The sequence below is a fragment of the Astyanax mexicanus genome, chromosome 6 (genome assembly GCF_023375975.1).
Source record: "Astyanax mexicanus isolate ESR-SI-001 chromosome 6, AstMex3_surface, whole genome shotgun sequence".
Taxonomy (NCBI): Eukaryota; Metazoa; Chordata; class Actinopteri; order Characiformes; family Acestrorhamphidae; genus Astyanax; species Astyanax mexicanus.
In genome coordinates, this window is record NC_064413.1 from 12,037,213 (window position 1) to 12,054,985 (window position 17,773).

Genomic DNA, 17,773 nt, shown 5'->3' on the forward strand with positions numbered 1-17,773 from the left:
TCATAATCACAGGCTGATGGTGGATGTGGGAGGCTTCCAGGGCTGTGAGTGGCTTCATGTGTGGTGATAAGGGACATGGTGATGGAAGAGCTATCATAGCAGGGTTGCTCCTGGAGGAACAAGTGGCGTAATTTGGATACTCCTCTAAGCAAGTTACTCTTCTGTTATGGCAACATTAACATAACAAATGTTACGATTTACATTCAACTGACACAAAATGGTGAGGCATTTGGTGAAATGCGTCACTGTAGAAAATTTAGCACGGAAATATGCCTAAATAGCTTATTGCTCTCAATGGACTCTGAGAAGCCAATGGCAAAGTTCAGGATCGGCATTTGGCCACAACATCAGATCGATCCTGAACTTTGCTATGAGCCATTCGATGCCCTAGAGATACAGAACTGTTCTTAGTCTAAGTGGGACTGGATGTAAGGTCAGTTCTGTCCTTCAGTGATGTCTGCTTGGCTACTCAGTTGGTCTTGTGTAAAGTGTAAATCTTGCTTCACAATGATTCAACTAGGGTTTGTTAGAAAAGAAGTGTAGGAGAAGATATTCAAGATTTTTTTTCTAAGAAATTAGAAAGTTGCTAAGCTTCTTACACACAGCATTTTGTTAAAGGAACATTTTGTCGACTAGTTGAATTAACATGATGACTGACCCCCAGATGTGTCTGAAATCTGCTGAATTTAGAACAGAAGCTAATGTTTTTTTTAATCAAACACTTAACTAGATGCTTCTAAGCTCAGATAAGGTGACACTGTTTCTGGACAGGGTTAATATAGCATGCTGTTTTGCACAGTAAAGATTTATGGGATATTTGTAAATGTAACTCTCTATTGTAGTACTTGACAAAGCTTTACAAAAAAAGTAATCCTTACTCATGTGGTTCTATCAGCTTTTGTTGAAAGATGGTTCAGTTCAGATGATACAGTTGCATTTTGCTTTGAGGAACATTTAATAAAAAAAAGCAAATTTCTCTTTGCTGCAAACTGGAGATTTTCTACTTATCTTTGCTCCTTAAACCCCGCAGTCTATTTTCACACCTGAGAGGTGCAGAAGCGCACCTAGCTCTTAAAGGGAATGGCAAGTGACGCACCACATAGACGCCCAAAACACACCTCATAATTAAGAGAGTTAGTATATGTCTTTTGCGTATTCTGAGCTGCGCTGAGCTTACTTTTTGTGCCCTGACCAACACGAAGACACACAGACGCCCTAAATCCAGCTGCACGGTTGACTGCTCATGTATTGATAAAATAGGGCCCTCAGCCCCTTTCATGGGGAATGTGAATCTGAATGCAGAATGTAAAATAAAGTGTACAGTATTATAAAAGGAGCTGTATGATTGTTAAATAACAGAGAAAGCTGTACAATATCCTAAAAATACTTCAAACATTGATGTAAAAGTATATGCTGTAATGATGTTAGTTGATGCACTGATGAAGGAGTTCTGAGCGAAGCAGATACACACAATTATAAGATTATTTTGTCCTAAATTTTAGTTTTCAACCAACTGTATTTAAAGGTTTCTCCTGAGAAATTAGTTTTCACATTTTTGGTTTCACTTTTATTTAGCTAACTGTTTTTACATAGACTGTTCACAGCTTTAAATCCTCTTTTTTATTTAATTTTATTAATTTTTTAAACGGGTTCAATAAAGCAATTTTAGAGTAGTGTGGCCAGTGGTTGCTAGTTGTAGTAGTGTGGTCATTGTCAATTGGTCCTTTCCAGCATACAATAAAAATAAAATAAACAAACATATTTTTTTAAATATCGACCAAATCGGCACAGCTTTAATAAACATTGTTGTTGATGTCTTAATTAAAAGAAATTACTAAAGTTAGTACATTTTTATGCTTAAGAATTGTTGTAAGAGAGTTATGAATTGAGACATTAGTTTAACATGTAATCATTTATTAATCTATTATAATGTCAGTCAATAATTAGTTGAGACATTCTCTCATGAGTACTATTAATTAATGTAGCCTTTTGTAAAGTTTTATTCAGAAACTTTAGTGATTTCATATTTTGATCTTGTAAACGACTCTGTTTAGATTCTGTCCAACACTTTACTAACATATAACTAGAACTGCAAACCTAGAACTGAATTAAAAGTGTAAACCAGTATTATTCATTTCTACGCACATGTGATGGCTGACTGTGCTGTCTGTGTTGCTCAGTTTGCTGCCTGGGTGGATGCAGTGGTGTTCGTCTTCAGCTTGGAGGATGAGATCAGTTTCCAGACAGTCTATAACTACTTTCTGCGGCTGTCCAGCTACAGGAACGCAGCGGAGGTGCCCATGGTGTTGGTGGGGACACAGGGTGAGTCACAGCATGTCTACTTCTGCTTCTTTCATTAGCACACTTTAAATACACACTGCCCTCTCGCCCTCCTTCCTGCTCAAGCAGCACCAGCAGTTTTCTTCCTTTATTACTTCATCACAAAAAAACATAAAATGAAACTGATATAAAAAATAAAACTACATAACCGCTACATCACTGCTGGTGTTGTGAGACCTTGAACCTTATGTTGCTTATGGTCCAGTGAAAAAATAGGACAGCACATTTTTTATTTCTTTTTTTTTATTTTACATATTTAAACATCTGGACATTTCATCTTGATTCACAAGTACAGTAGGGTTCTTCATATGCTACTGTCTTTCCTTTCCCAAGATGCCATCAGTGCCACCAATCCACGTGTAATCGACGATGCCCGTGCCCGTAAGCTGTCCAATGACCTAAAGCGCTCCACCTACTACGAGACCTGCTCCACTTATGGCCTCAACGTGGAGAGAGTCTTCCAGGATGGTGAGATAGTCAAATACTGTTCTTTGCCTTAGTTTATTTATAAAGATAATGCCCTGCTGCAGGTGCCAACAAATTATCCTACCTTATAAGTATTTGGGTTCATGATGATCAAAGGAGAGAATACAAAAATGTCAGAGTGCAGCATAATATTTGTGTATGACATTTGTACACATCTAAACCGTGTATTTTGGCAGGCACATGCACAGCGGAGAAGCTGGGGCAGAAGCTGCTCACACTTCTCCTGCAGAGACTGAAAAAGGAAATAAATTAGTTTTAAATAAAAAAAAATACATAATTTAACCAGGTCTAATCAACACATTTACACAACTAAAATGTTCACAGTCTCACTATGTTTAAAATATTACATTATATATAGAACACAATTAGAAGTTATTAAAGAACAAAATCAAGTTGTTATTAAATGAGAATGCTAATGTCTTGAAAAACACAATAGTGTTAATCTGGTAAGTGTCAAATGATATCAGGAATTTGGATTAATGGGAAGGCAGAATTAGACAAATTGTTTGTTTGGTTGTATATAGACAAGAATTTAGACTCATATAAAACAAGGAAATCAAAGTATCACACCATTACATTCATAAATATGTTATTATTGTAGCATTTTGGAGTAATGGGACATCAAACCTATCAACCAGATTTGGAGTCCTATATCAAACGGTTATATAATGGCACCATTAAATTCTTGAAGAACTCTTTCTGTACTATGCATGATGGGAGTATAGCCTCTTTTCACACTGTTCTTCAGTGAACCCCACAGGTCCACCTCAGAGCAGGTCTGATTTGAGTGCTGAATCATTCCACACTGCAGTGACTGTATTGGCATGCTGGTGATGTGTTAGTGTCTGTTTTTCCTGGCACAAGGGGATCAGATACAGCATATACATATATTTATATATATATATATATATATATTTTTTTTTTAATGATTATTTATATATATATATATATATATATATATATATATTAGGGGTGTCACGATTCTCTAAATCCTCGATTCGATTTCATTTTCGATTTGAGGGTCACGATTCGATTCGATTCTCGATTTTCTTGTTTTTTTTTCTTGTTATTATTTTATGCCTCATAAAATTTAAATAATATATTTATTATTATTATTATTATTATAAATATTATTATTATTATTTATTAAGATATATATGGTAATGCCATCTAGTGACTTTTTTTGGTAGCAACAGTGTGCACTATTAAAACAAGCAGTTTATCAGAGCTGTGTGTGGATGGCTGGTGAAACTGCTCATTACATGAAGCTGCAGTTCTTCATCCAACCACTAGCAGCAGCAGCACAAGCCCCGCTCTCTTCACTCAGTCACTACTTCAGTACAGCCCAGCCACGGGCTACAGAGCTCAGCCAGTCCGTTTTTACTGTTTCTGTAAACAAATAAAGGTTTTAACCCCACTAACCGGATAATACAGCTCACTACAGTTCATCTTTCAGCCCAAGCAGCTAACAGCAGCAGGTTAGAACAGCCGACACGGAGGCACTGCTCGGATTACATTATAAACAGGTCAGTTAGCGCGCTGCTAACCTCAGGATGTTTATAACTACGGAGTTTAGTGGACACACCACGGCCGCCAGGTAAGTCTTTTAAAGGCTACTGAAGACTATTAAAGGCTATTAGAGTGTAACCCCTGGCTCCCAGGGGTTACAAGAGGTTATTGAAAGCATTATTGGGGGGCAGAAATCAGTACAGGCTGGTTAGATAAGTGATGTGGGTATTGTCTTAAAAATATTTACACATAACTTATATCTCTCCTGAAAAGCTTTTATTTTAGTCAGAAACACGCTTGTGTTTACTTTATCTGAGAGAAAGATGTTTTTTTAATTCAATGGAAAGCAACAGGTGTAGTCAATTATAAGTTTAAGATTTTTAATCCACCTCACTGTGATCTATAGTCAGTGTTCTCAAGTCACACTGACACACGCATTTCAGCGAGTTCACACGCTCTCACCTGCGCGCACCCACCCCTCCGTTAGATACAGATACAAAACCTGCGCGCCCAACCCCCGCCCCCCCTCCCCCGTTGGACAGATAAAAACAGTGATCACACTCCCGCCGACTGCGCTCATGCAGTGGCTATCTCTATTTAAATGAATAGGATGCGCTGTGTTGGTGCCGCGCCATTTGCGTAGCGCGCTGCGCTATTTGCGTAGCGCGCGCGGGAGGGATCGTCGATCCTCTTTTTGACTTCGATACTCGAGATCGTGACCTCATTTCGATTCGATCTCGATAAAATATCGAGATCGTGACACCCCTAATATATATATATATATATATATATATATATATATATATATATATATAGTAGCAGTATCTAGCCATGTCCCACAAGTGGGGGAAAAAAAAAAAAAAAAAAAACTGCCATAGACTCCTTCAAATACCAGTTAGCAGCTCAGCTAAATGATATACTATATAATAACACACTCCTGTACTACTCAAGGCCTAGGCACCTGCTGGGCACTGATTTAGGATCAGATTCACCTCTCATGTCTCCTGTAATTTGATTTAATAGCCAGGAAGGAGCTGATCCTAGAGGAGTGCTCTCACTCTCGAATGTTTAATGCCCACAGGCCTTGCTTTTATATTAGCTGGGTGGAAAACAACTGAAGTTTTTATTGCTCTGCATCACCACAGTGCTGTTTCACTCCGAGCTGTCCAATCTCGTCACAATGGCTTCCTCTCCATGCGCTGCTTATTACAGAGATGGCGATGCCCGGCGCTCTTCCCTGTGCTTAATTGCTTCCTGAGGCTATGTTTGAAATAATTAAAAGATGTGTGTTGTTGTCTGTTTGATTCTCTGGAGTGTTCAGACAGCAGTCTCCACCTACTGAAAAACTTCTGTTCTTTTTTTACTTTCATGCTCTCTTCCGCAGTGCTCATCTATTGCTTTCTCACTGTGCTACTCTTCTTTTATTCTCAGTGACGCAAAAGCAGCTCTTTCTCTTTCTTTAATCTGTGCACACTCATTTATCCTCCAACTCTCTGTAAGTCTCTGTTCTTGTTTTTTTTTTTCTCATTGCCTCTAAAACTTATGTCGTAGGGGTGTAATCCGGGGGGAAGCGACAGGCCATTCCGTCTACATGATAAACGAGCTTCCAGCCAACAGCTCGTTTAATGAGGGTAGCTCCATGGGGGCTCCCGTCTTTAAGGTGGCATTTACATAACAGCACAGAGCAGAGAGCCACCCGCCATCTCTCCAGAGGAAGCCACAGATATGCAGAGCTCCACATTTGGCTCTAATAGCTGCTGATGGTTAATTACAGCCAATGCTGCACGTTGTGTGTCGTAGGATCAGCTTCTTCCGGACCGCTGCTCGACAGGGCTTTGTGTTCTGTTTGGTTAATGGGTGTGATGGAATGATCTGTGGGGTTAGTACACCCCCTGGTGGTGCTTTTCTCATAGTAACGAAACACCCAACAAGGACCTTTAGTCATTAAATTACCAGGGTAATAACGCTGTAGAAATCTGTAACATAAACATATTAATTACAGACATCAAGAGCAGGAGATGCCTCAAATATGATCTGCATGACATTTGTCTCCTGGAAGTATGCTGCACATGCATTAATTAAAGCACTGATTATAAACAGCACTAATAAATCACTGTCAGTTTTGCTTATCTACCAAAGAGACAGTTTTCCAGAGAGTAAGTGTTTGAGAATATCAGGACAAACCCTGTATCAAGAATTAAAGATATTTTTAAAAACTTGAGATGTCTTTCTCTCAGTTTTTGGAAATATATACATCCACACACTGAATAAAGGGCTTGTGTGAGCACCTCAAAAAGACACATCATAAAGAGGGAAGAAAACAGAGGAATGTTATTGTTATTTGCATGGTATATATTCTTATGAAAACACATAAGAAAAGAGAAGAGAATAGAGGGAGAAAAAACACATCTCTGAGGTCTCCAGTCTTAACCCCCCTTGCCACACTGCATCAATTTTGAGCTTGATTGACTCTTCAGGTAATAGAGGGTAAACAGATAATATATAAATACAGCAAGGATTATTTGTTCAAAGGAAAGGCAAAAGGTAAAAGACACATAAGTCCGAGTTTATTATTAGTAACCAAGTTTTTATAAATATCTGGCTATGTCTGGACTTATATTATAAGTTATTATAATTAAATATATATATTGTAAAAAAAAAATAGAGGGAGGAAAATCTTGGTTGTTACATGGATATGGATTTTTTATATATATGGATATTTGTTCATTAAAATATTATAAAGATCTGAGGTACAGAAATCTCCATTTTTAAAACTACCCCTATACATGGGGACTGTGCTTTTCTCATCCTGGACACACCAGATAATGATCTTACATCCAATGTCTGAGAGAAGCGAGTGACCAATGGCTGATGTGTATAGTGTAAAACTATTTGCAAATTGTGATAGGTGTTGAAAATTGATATGATGCTAAAATGTTCTTTAAAATCTGTAAATCTTTCAGCACTAATTTAGTGTAAGTATGTTGCTTTTCTTTACACTGTAATGACAAAATTGCACACATGTCTACAGTCGCTCAGAAGGTGGTGGCGCTGAGGAAGAAGCAGCAACTGGCCATCGGGCCGTGTAAATCCCTGCCTAACTCCCCCAGCCACTCGTCAGTCCCCGCTGCAGCCATCCCCTCCGTACACATCAACCAGGTGAGCAGAGCCTATGTGGACAGAGACAGCATGATAGCAGCAGCATGCTCCAGGGGAAGCTCTGTCACCAGTACATAAACTTAACCTAACACTAGAGGTGGTGTGCAAACCGTTTGGCAACCTTTTAGGACCCCAAAACATTCATAGACCCCCACAGATTCATTTTGTGAATCAGGTCAAATATTGCTCTTTTTAAAAGAAAAATGGGTTGTTTTGCTGGTATGAAGGTATTTTGTCACCAGGTGTAGCTTTGTGAGCTTCATGACATCTTCATTATTTACTGTCAGGTCATTTATGTATTATCCACAATAGCATTGTTTAATATTCTGTCTGCTCTTTGAATGTTTTGTATTTTAAAATTCAGCCAGTTAAAGTAATATGGCCATGACCATATTACTAACATTTTGATTGCCTGTTTCAGTTTAGGATATGTGTGAATACACAGTGGAGTTTCACACACATTTCAAGCTAGCTTCTACAGATATTCATCTCCAGAAGTAATATGCCATAATATGCAGTTCATAAAAATATTAGGGATGCACCAAAAATTAGGCAACCAAAAATATTTAGCTAAAATAGCTTGAAAGCACTTTCTATGTTTGTAATAAATTAAATAGTAATTTAAAGACAGTAAATAGAAAATGAAAGACAGATTAATTCATACTAAACATTCACTCATTTCTTAAATTAATTAAATAAATCATATCCTGCACCCCCAGCCGTGCTGCATGTGCAGGCAGTGAGGCAGAGGGCTGATTTAGCAGAGAAAACTTAGAGTTTGTTTAACAAAAGATGGTGTAAATTCAAAGTTAGCAAGAGCTAGCTAGATTACCGTAATATGACTTGAGTAGCACTGCTGAGGTAAAATACTTATTTTAATACATTGCCAAGGTAGCTACACATTCCCTAAAAAAAGGACATGAGGGGGAAAATTACATGGGATTGTGGAAAAAAGTCCTGGTGGTAAAAGGACTTGACTCAGAATTCTTGGGGGAGGGGTAGGACATCTGAGTTATTATTTTCTCACAATTTTTTTTTTTAGGATTATTAGAGGAAGGATTGCACTTATAAATTTGAGGTATTTGTTTTTATTTAAGAGGAACTATGTTTTTCTGGACAGCATAAATGAAGGTGGATACATGCTTAGGGGTTGTAGGGCGTCCCGATTCTTGTTATGCTGGAGGAGTTAGGTTCGGGAAAGTGTAAGGGAATGTGCTACATGGCCCTTCAGAGGGCTATGAGAGTCACTGGCAAGATGGCAGCACAAGCGAACAATGAAACTCACAATTTAGAGAATTTTTTTGTTAATTTATGATAACCTCTGTATTACCATAGTTTGTGTAGTTTTTGTTGTTTTATGGCTATTTTCTTCGTAACAAGCATAAATAATCACTAGTAGTTCATCTCAGTAGGGAGCTTGCTAGTTATCTTACCTGTTCCACCTTAAATAATGCAACAGTTGGCAGAGACTGCAGCATTTAAGGTGGAATGGAAAAATTAAATAAAAGAACATTTTATTTCAGCTGCTCATCAAAAAGAAATTAAGGAATGGACAATAATTGCTGCCCCACCTGCCCCCTTTCTGAAGACATACATTTAGCTAATTAACCAGCAGCTAGGTTACTGAACTCAGCACTGCACTGCTATCGTCACATCAGTCAGGCAGATATATTATTATCGCTATTATCGCTATATTATTTACAACTACACTGTTGCTACAAATATCTATTCTTTTTGTGTTACTGTTTCTGAATATATCCTGCTTATTTATGTTATGTGACTGCTTCGTTTTTTATATTTTACATACTCTGTCTGCTCTATCTTTAGTTTTAAATTTGATATATTCTTAGATATTTTGAATCTGGGCAGTCATCAAAGCATTCCACTGCTAGTTGTACTGTGGGTGACCATGTACTGTATGTTCCAAATATAACTTAAACTTGAATAGCACAGTGATACGTTCATCATTAGAAAAGCACTACTGAGGTAAGTTTATGACTAAAGTTGCACTGTTGAAATAGCGAGCTAGATAAATGTGTTGCCTGAATAACACTGCTGAAATAAATTCATTATTAGAATAACACTGCTGAAATAGGTTCATGATTAGAATAACACTGCTGAAATAGGTTCATGATTAAAATAGTGCCGCTAAGCAAAATGTGCTTTGTTATGTCAGCTGGGACATTAAAAATGTTAAGTGTTCAATATGTTTTTGTTTTGTATTATTGTTTGAAAAGCAAGACAATACATTTCTACCTTATAATTTATTTCAGTGATAAATAAAGTAGCAGATTGTTTTTGGTTATTGGTGTTTGGCTTTTGGTTTTGGGTTTAGAAAATAATTTCAGTAAACCGTAGTTTCTTTTAAATTTAGGTACAATTTCAGAGTTTCTGTAACTGTCTCCATCCAATCCTAAACGATCACTGAAATCTGATCTCATGTACAAAATCCATTTCTTTCTCTCTTTCTTTTTTCTGAAAACACTTCTGCTTTCTCTCCCTCTCTCCTTCCCTATTTCTCTGTATCAATTTCTTGTTTCCCTCTCTTTTCTATCTGAATTTTCTTCTGTCTCTGCCTCTGGTTCCTTCCTCATTTTTTCTTTCTTTCTTCTATCTATCCATCTCTCCATCTCCCCATCCATCACCTTCTGTGTGTTCCAGGCTGCTAATGGAGGCGGTGCGTTCAGTGACTATTCCTCCTCCGTGCCCTCCACTCCCAGCATAAGTCAGCGGGAGATGCGCATCGAGACCATCGCTGCCTCCAACACGCCTACACCCATCCGCAAGCAGTCCAAGCGCCGCTCCAACATCTTCACAGTAAGTATGCGGCAGCTGATGCAGAGCACCACGCATTCACACTACTAAGAGAGAGAGAGAGAAAAGCGAGAGAGAGAGAGAGAGAGAGAGAGGGAGGGAGCTCCCTCTAACTGCAGGCCTTGGGACAGCTCTGCGGCTTCGTGGCGATTGCTTTTTGAAAAGCTGTTTTTAGATCTGCAGTTAGAGGACCCTGCTCCTAGCACTCCTCTGCACCCAGGCAGCACTATATATCAGCTTCCGAACACCTGAGGGAGCAGCTGAGCTCAGTCTTACCAAAGCCCTCCTCTGTCTGCCCGCAATAGCACATAAAAGCAAGCTTTCCACAGCGAAACATCCTAATGAATAAGGAAAAGCTAGAATTAATGCTTTGAAATGAGGGAAAGGGCAAATGTTTTAAGTGTCACATATAAATGCTTTATTTTCTTCCTTATTTTCCTTTCCCTGGAGCTTTTTAATCTCTCTGAAATATGCATGTTACTCCCCCAGTCCCTCCTTAATGATTTTCTTTAAGAACGCTTCTGTTCATCTTTCACTTTTGCCCTCCCTTCTGTCACTGCGTCAACTCAGCAAACAAACGCCAAGCCCCTCCCCCCTTCTCTTCTCACTTTAACAGACGTTCGCCTAGAGAGGCTTTCCACTGGAGCAAGAGACAGACAGGGGCAGAGCTACACACACTTTACTAGCATCTCCACTCCCTTCCACCCCCCATCCTCCAGCCTAACCAATCAGGACCACCCCGGCTCATTCAGCCCACAGCTGCAAGTCTCTCCCCAGCTCATTATCCAATCAGGCTCGGCCCGTTTCTGGTCTTGATGTTAAGCCCTGTCCACCCCTGTCCCGGTACCCTTATCCCGCCCCGACACACCCACCCACTCTTCAGACTCTTCAGTCAGAAGGCCCCTGGAGGATGATTGGCAGCAGTGGCGGCTGTTGTGCTAGCTCCCCTTGTCCTGTTTCTCCCTCCCTTCCTGATAGGTAGTGTCAAACCCCCTCCACGCGAGCCACAAGCCGCTGCCGGTACGCATGACGGAGCAGAAGCACGCCACTTACCCCGTCTGGGTGCCGGAGTGGCAGACTGAGCGAGAGTTCCAACTTATGACCTTCTGAGGACCAGCCGGCTGGACGGATGGGGGAGGGAGGGAGGGGAGAAGGAGGAGGAGGAGGAGAAGGAGGAGGTGATGGTCTCTGGGGGGAGGAGGAGAACAAGAGAAAGATTTCTAACGGACCTGGCTGGACAGCGCGACCGAAGAACGAAGACAGCTTGAAGAAAACATGCACGCCCAAGAAAACCGCCCAAGAGACCCATTCCACTGCCCAGTCTCCAACACCAACAACCATGACCACCAAAACCATCCACAGCGTCCCCGGCGGCAGTCCAGTGCCACAGGGAGATCTCCTCATGGGCTTTAATGGGGAAGGCCAACCATTCTGTCATCATACTACCTGTTCATTTATTACTTTGCACAGCTTTTTTCTTTTATGTTCTTCTGTTCACTGTTCTTTAACATCTGCACTTAAAGAGTGGCCTTACAGTCTCTTAAAATACTTTTCTATGAATTATAGTAGAACGAATAGACACAAGTGTATATTATCAGTTATCAAATGGTAGAATATTATGTTCTGTTGTCAAAACTATCTGGACAAGTCTAGAAAGATGTAAAATTTTGCAGAACCCATGCTCTCAAATTACCAAGTGTTAAACAATCCCCAGGATAGTCCTGTAGGCACATCTGATTTAGCCTGTTTAGTAGTGACAAAGTTGTTGGTTGAACAGTTAGGCTACATTCACACAGCTCACAGCAGGTAAATTTGACCAAAGTTATCCCATCAAACATTTTTCAACAATTAAATTAACTGCTTCTAAACTTATGGGCTTGCGCAAAAGAACAGTGCTTCATGGAGAATTCCACTTTCTGAAATGTTTGCTTCCAGAGGCTGACTCACTGAAAAAAGCACACATTATTTAGCCTTGAAAACAGTTTTCCTGGCTATTTATGTGGAACTGTCCTAAAACACGGAGCGGTTGTGATACACCTGATTTGAACAGAATCGTCCTAAATATAGCACTCTAAATAATACACCTCACTATCCAGACCCTAAAAGACTCCTCGGTTAAATCCTATTGAGTGGGTGGGTTAATGGGCTAAGCTAAATCTGAAAGAAAATTAGGCAAAAAAAAAAAAAAATTGGGATGTTTTTTCCTTATAAATTTTCACCTGATTCTCCCCAGTTAACACAGGTGCTCAATAGCAATCCCTGTAGTGCTTACCTCCTCCGGTACATGTAAAGTAAGTCACAGCTTTCACAGTAAGTCACTCTTTGTAAATTGCAGCTGATGCAGCATCACTAGGTGGCCAGGAAAGCACTAACAGACACCTGTGCCAACACCACATAGGCACTGATAAGCAGAGGAGAGAGCACCACCCACCCACTCCGAGAGATCCTGGCCAGTTGTGCTGTCTTGGGCTGATAGTTAAGTTGCGTTACCTAGGATTTACACCTGCAATCCTCGAGCAATAGTGTCTGCATCTTAACTTAACTCAACAAAAAATCGTGTAAATTCTGATCTGACATTGAATCATGTCACATTAATAAATACAGATCAAACAACAGTACCAAAATGAAAGTGACCCAGATTGAAATATTGAAATAATATTTGCTTTTCACAGAAAACAAACCTGTGTCACGTGATGGAAAAGACTAGATTCAAATTGGAAAACTTTTACCTGCTGTGTGTGTATATACAGTAGTCTTCGTCTGATGGGAATTAGTTGGGTTTTATCATATTTTAATGAAGCCCCCCCCTTCATATGAGTAGTGATTTTGAAGCAAATTAAGTTTAATTAAGTCTTTTTTTTGTAAAGAGACACTATGTAGACTTTAGAAATTTCTCCCCTTTTAATACCATTAGGTATCGGCAAGCATTAAAGCGCAATATATTGATTTAGTAAAAAGATGCATTTTTGTTACTTCCATTATTATAGGCCTGGCCAGTCAGCAGCATTTCCATTCATTGCATGTGTGTATGTAGGTGTATGTGAGTGTGTGTATGTGAGTGTGTGTGTGGGCATGGCTGTGTGCATGTGTATGTATGTGTGTGTGTGTGTGTGTGTGTGTGTGTGTGTGTGTGTGTGTATACATGTGAAGTGTGTGCGTGTGTTTGGCCACTAGATGTCAGCAGAGGACAGGAAACCAATAGTCACGCAGTGCTTCCATGGTATCTAGGGAACCACACCAATACGTTCCTCATTGGTACAACATGCTGTCAGCTAACTCCACGTCTCTCGTCTGTCTTGTGAGCTGCTGTAACCTGTGTGTGTAAAAGTATTGGAAGAGGGAAGGAGGGGTTCTCACGCATTTTCCTTTTTTTTTTTTTCCCATTTTGCATTTCATCTCTTAATCCAGTACCTGCCTGTCATCCTCTCATCTCCCTCTTCCCCTCCTCCATTTCCCCTCCAGTCCTTAAGAAAAGAAAGCTCGATCTCTGTCCCATGACCAAAGTGTTGAACTGTTTCTGTCGATATTTGCAGATTTGCTCATCTGTTTCCAACCTTTCTTCAACAAAAAGGGCTCTCCGGCTGCTTCTGAATTAGACGAGCCCTAATGGCGGCATGACGGCAGCGGAGACCCCTTGAGCTGTCCCTAGAGTTCGAGGCACCTCCCTTTGAGCGCCTCTGAGAGGAGCCATAAGTGCTGGGAGCTCTCAAACACTCTCTATATCTTTAAGTCTACCTAACCCACAGCTCACATATATGAACACACATTTATTTGCACACATACTGACACATGCACACATGCAAGCCACGCCACGCCAAGCATGCTGCTTTACCCCTAGTGCCCTCCAAATGCCTAATACCCTACAAACTCTTGCCCTAAGCACTGTGGGTAATGCAACATGGCTTATTATGTCTGGACATATCTCATGCCAGCAATGTCAAAGATCTCGCTTAAGGACTAAAACAAATCTCAACATAAAAAATTGCATTGAATTGAACTGATTTGGTGTCATTGGACTGTTCACGCCCCTACCCCATTCTCAACTGTAATGGACTACAGCCATAAGCTCCCCGGTTTTCCCTTTTTCTTTCCCTTCTCGTGCAAAATGCTTCAACCTCCCCACTTTGGACACTTTTTACTCACCCACGAGGACTGAACTCTTGACATCGCGCGACATCGCACTGCCTTTTTTTGCCACAAGCGAGGACCCTAAAGTTGTGCCAAGACACTCTCTGTTTGTTGCGTTTCCTGTTTCCCTTTTCTTTTCTGCTCTCTCTTTTCTAAATCCACGATTCCTTCGTCTCCGATTTGACCCGTTTAACCTGTCGATTCGTTCTCTTTGTGTTTAAATCTGCACCGAAACAGGATATAAAAATGCTTGAAAACTTGAAGCAGTTAGATTAAGTTTCACACTTCACAGCTCATGAACGAAGCCCTGCTCGTGAGCGCAGGCTATACGCCGCCCAAGTTAACAGGCCACAGCTTTGTGAGATGCGGCATAGGCTGGCGGGACGCTTTGGTGCGCTTTGGTTAACGCACAAGAGGCATAACAACTGAGCTTGGCCCGAAGTTGTGCATCCTCACGGGGAGCATAGCTCACTGTGTGTTTGAACGGTCAATTTCCAATGATATGTCTGCCTATGACTTTGACCAAACCTAAATCAAGGCGTTCTTGCTTTAGCAGATGCTCGCTTTATTATAAAGCTGCAGAGTCTTGTTGACTCAGGTGTCTTGTTGGCCTGTGTCAGAGCTGTGGCTTCATGCTTTATGTGCTGTCGGGATGAGGCAAAGTGTGAAGCATCTTCTTTTTTTTTTTTTATGAAGGCCTTCATAAATTTAGAAAAGCTTAGAGGGGGTGAAAAGCACATCAGCGGTACCGTTTATTCAGAAAAAATGACAAGGGTCTTGGATTGCACTCCACTGAGTTGATTATGTATGAATGTAATGTTTACTGTTTGTTCCACAGTACAATTTTAATTAATCAGTTAATTTATTTATTTATCAATTTATTTATTTGTTCTGTTCTTTTTTTTCCTTTTTTCTTTTGTCAAATTCGTTGATTTATTAAATGTTTGCTCAAGAAGCTGTGGAAGGACAAACTGTTACAGAGTCATTTCTATGACCATGGAAATAAAGAAATAATGAACACATATAGACTGCCATATATCTTGTAATGGATTTTTATTTACAATGGTATTCAATAGAGAGTATATTCTATAGGTATATGAGATCTCTAAAAACAGCGCCTCTGTTGTCCTCCGTTCCTTCGTCGGAACTGCAATGTGTGGCTCGGCCTGCTGATTTTTTTCCAAGTGAACCTGTGACTTTGATTTGTATGGTGTCTGTATATATATATATAAATATATATATAAAAAAAGAGAAATAAAATGTTGAAAAATAAATTCACACAAGTGTGTCTGTTTGAAGTCCTACCCGTCGTTTACTATCTTTCTCTCTTACATACTAGTATACAAATGGAAGCGTCTCTCATCTTTGAGTTTTGAGTGCGATCATTAAGATGTTTTGTCTGCCGTGTTCCGGTTCATTATGTGGTGTATGTACGTATCTGTGTGATTTTTTTATTTTTTTTTATTCATTTATTTATTTGTTTGTATTTCTTTTAGTTTTTAAATCCCTATTATTTTCATTTGGGGGTTCATGTTGTTGTTGTTAATACTTTGACTGAATGATGATGAATTAACCTGATTATTTAACCAATTTAACAGCAAATTTATTCTTTTAGCAGCAGCCTACAGTGATGATGATTTGAAATATTTGACTTTTGGCTTTGTGTACTTGCTTTTATGAATGTCTAACCCTAACCCCATCTACTAGCTTCCTTCTACAGCAGTCTTTTAGGTAGCAGATGATTTGTGATTTGCCGATGCCACCAGGAGACTGCACGGAGTAAACTTAAACTGAATTTCCCCTTGCATTAATGTATTTCTTCTTTCTCCTTCTGTTTTCTATTTGAAAAATGATGAGAAAATGCTGGAATGTTTTATTTGCTGATGCTATGAATCCATGAAAATGAGTTTGACTAATGGTTTGACTGTGATTGGTCCGGATGGCCTCATGCATTGGTGAGGTCATCAAAAGCGTGGGTTCTGTGGACTGAGTCATGACTCCTTGTGTCCGTATACTGGTCTGATGTGTGTGTTTTTGTGTCCTGGTCTGTCGTTGTTTAGCTTGTGTGTATCTATATATATAAACTGCACGCTCAGTGTACTGCTGTCTGTTGCGCTGTTTGGCTTGTGCTTTTCACTTTTCTGGGCCTCTCGAGAACTTTTTTTTTTAAATTATTATTTTATTATTATTTTTTTTATTATTATTTTTTATTTTTTTGCCAGATTTTTTTAATCCCCTTCCCTTCACACCCTTACACTACACACCAACACATTTTACACACTTACAGATGCATAAATGCACATCTCGCACACACCTACACACCTACCAACCTTCACATCCTGTTCACCAACCCCACCCCCTCCCCCCACTGCCCTGTGTGTCTGTTTTGTTCCAATCACCGATTCAGTGTCTTGTTTCTTTACAGTCGCGGAAAGCCAGTGAGCAGACAAAGAGCACTGACTGTAAAACAGACAGCATAGGCAGTGGAAGGGCCATTCCCATCAAACAGGTTAGTTACTTCACCCTGTTACTCCAGTCTATCTCTTACTGCACACGGTAAGTAAGCCTCTGTAGGAACAGCTCTATAGAAATTTGGGATTGGGGTGTGCTTGCGTGTGTGTGTGTGTGTGTGTGTGTGTGTGTGTGTGTGTGTGTGTGTGTGTGTGGTTCATAGGAAGGAAGCAGACAACTTGAAGCATAGTTCATCCTGTGGCCACTAGATGGCAGTACAGTACAGGTTAAAGCTCCATCAGGTATTGCTGAAGGAGGATCTCAGCTGCCACAGGACTAACTCCAGGGTTTAGCAGCAGAGAACATGGTGAATGTATCTACTGTACACCTGCCAGTTTAAAGAGCTCTGATAAGAAGGCACTTTAACACCAGGAAAGGCATGAATGTGTTTTCACAGTAAACATCTTCACCTTCTGCAGCCAAACATTTACATTATTCTAAAGCTTCACATGTTTCTAAATATTATTATTTATCTTTTTTCAACTCTGAATCTAATAACACATATGTATTTAACTATTGAAAACATGTACTGGAAAACCTCAGACAGCTTTACTTATTTTATTACAAGGTTTCTAAGCCAAAGATGGTAACAAAACTTCTGTGACATTTAAAAAGCCTGTTTAAAAGGAAGTCCTCTCATTTGTTTGATTTTCTATATTTTTAAGAAATGGTTGAATGTATGTTCAAATAATTGATAATAACAGGAATCAGTTTTAGCATAGACTTAGCAACAACATGAAAAATAGCTAAATGGCAGCTTTCCCAAAAAGAAATAATTTTAAAAATAAATAAGATGTAAGAATTAATTTAGGTAACAGTAGTGAGT

The 17,773-nt window shown here is 39.7% G+C and overlaps 1 protein-coding gene across 11 annotated transcripts in view; it reads left to right on the forward strand.

The window, feature by feature from the left end:
• agap3 (ArfGAP with GTPase domain, ankyrin repeat and PH domain 3) overlaps window positions 1-17,773 on the forward strand; it is a 224,138-nt gene that overhangs the window by 129,303 nt on the left and 77,062 nt on the right. For 10 of the 11 annotated variants that reach the window (XM_022673959.2, XM_022673960.2, XM_022673962.2 and 7 more), the window contains 5 exons: window positions 2,181-2,322; window positions 2,674-2,808; window positions 7,367-7,494; window positions 10,156-10,311; window positions 16,862-16,945. In XM_022673959.2, the coding sequence (XP_022529680.1) occupies window positions 2,181-2,322; window positions 2,674-2,808; window positions 7,367-7,494; window positions 10,156-10,311; window positions 16,862-16,945 (645 nt within the window). Of the gene's footprint in view, window positions 1-2,180; window positions 2,323-2,673; window positions 2,809-7,366; window positions 7,495-10,155; window positions 10,312-13,841; window positions 15,711-16,861; window positions 16,946-17,773 lie in introns of those variants that run through there. The other variant, XM_049480770.1, reaches the window with a different exon arrangement.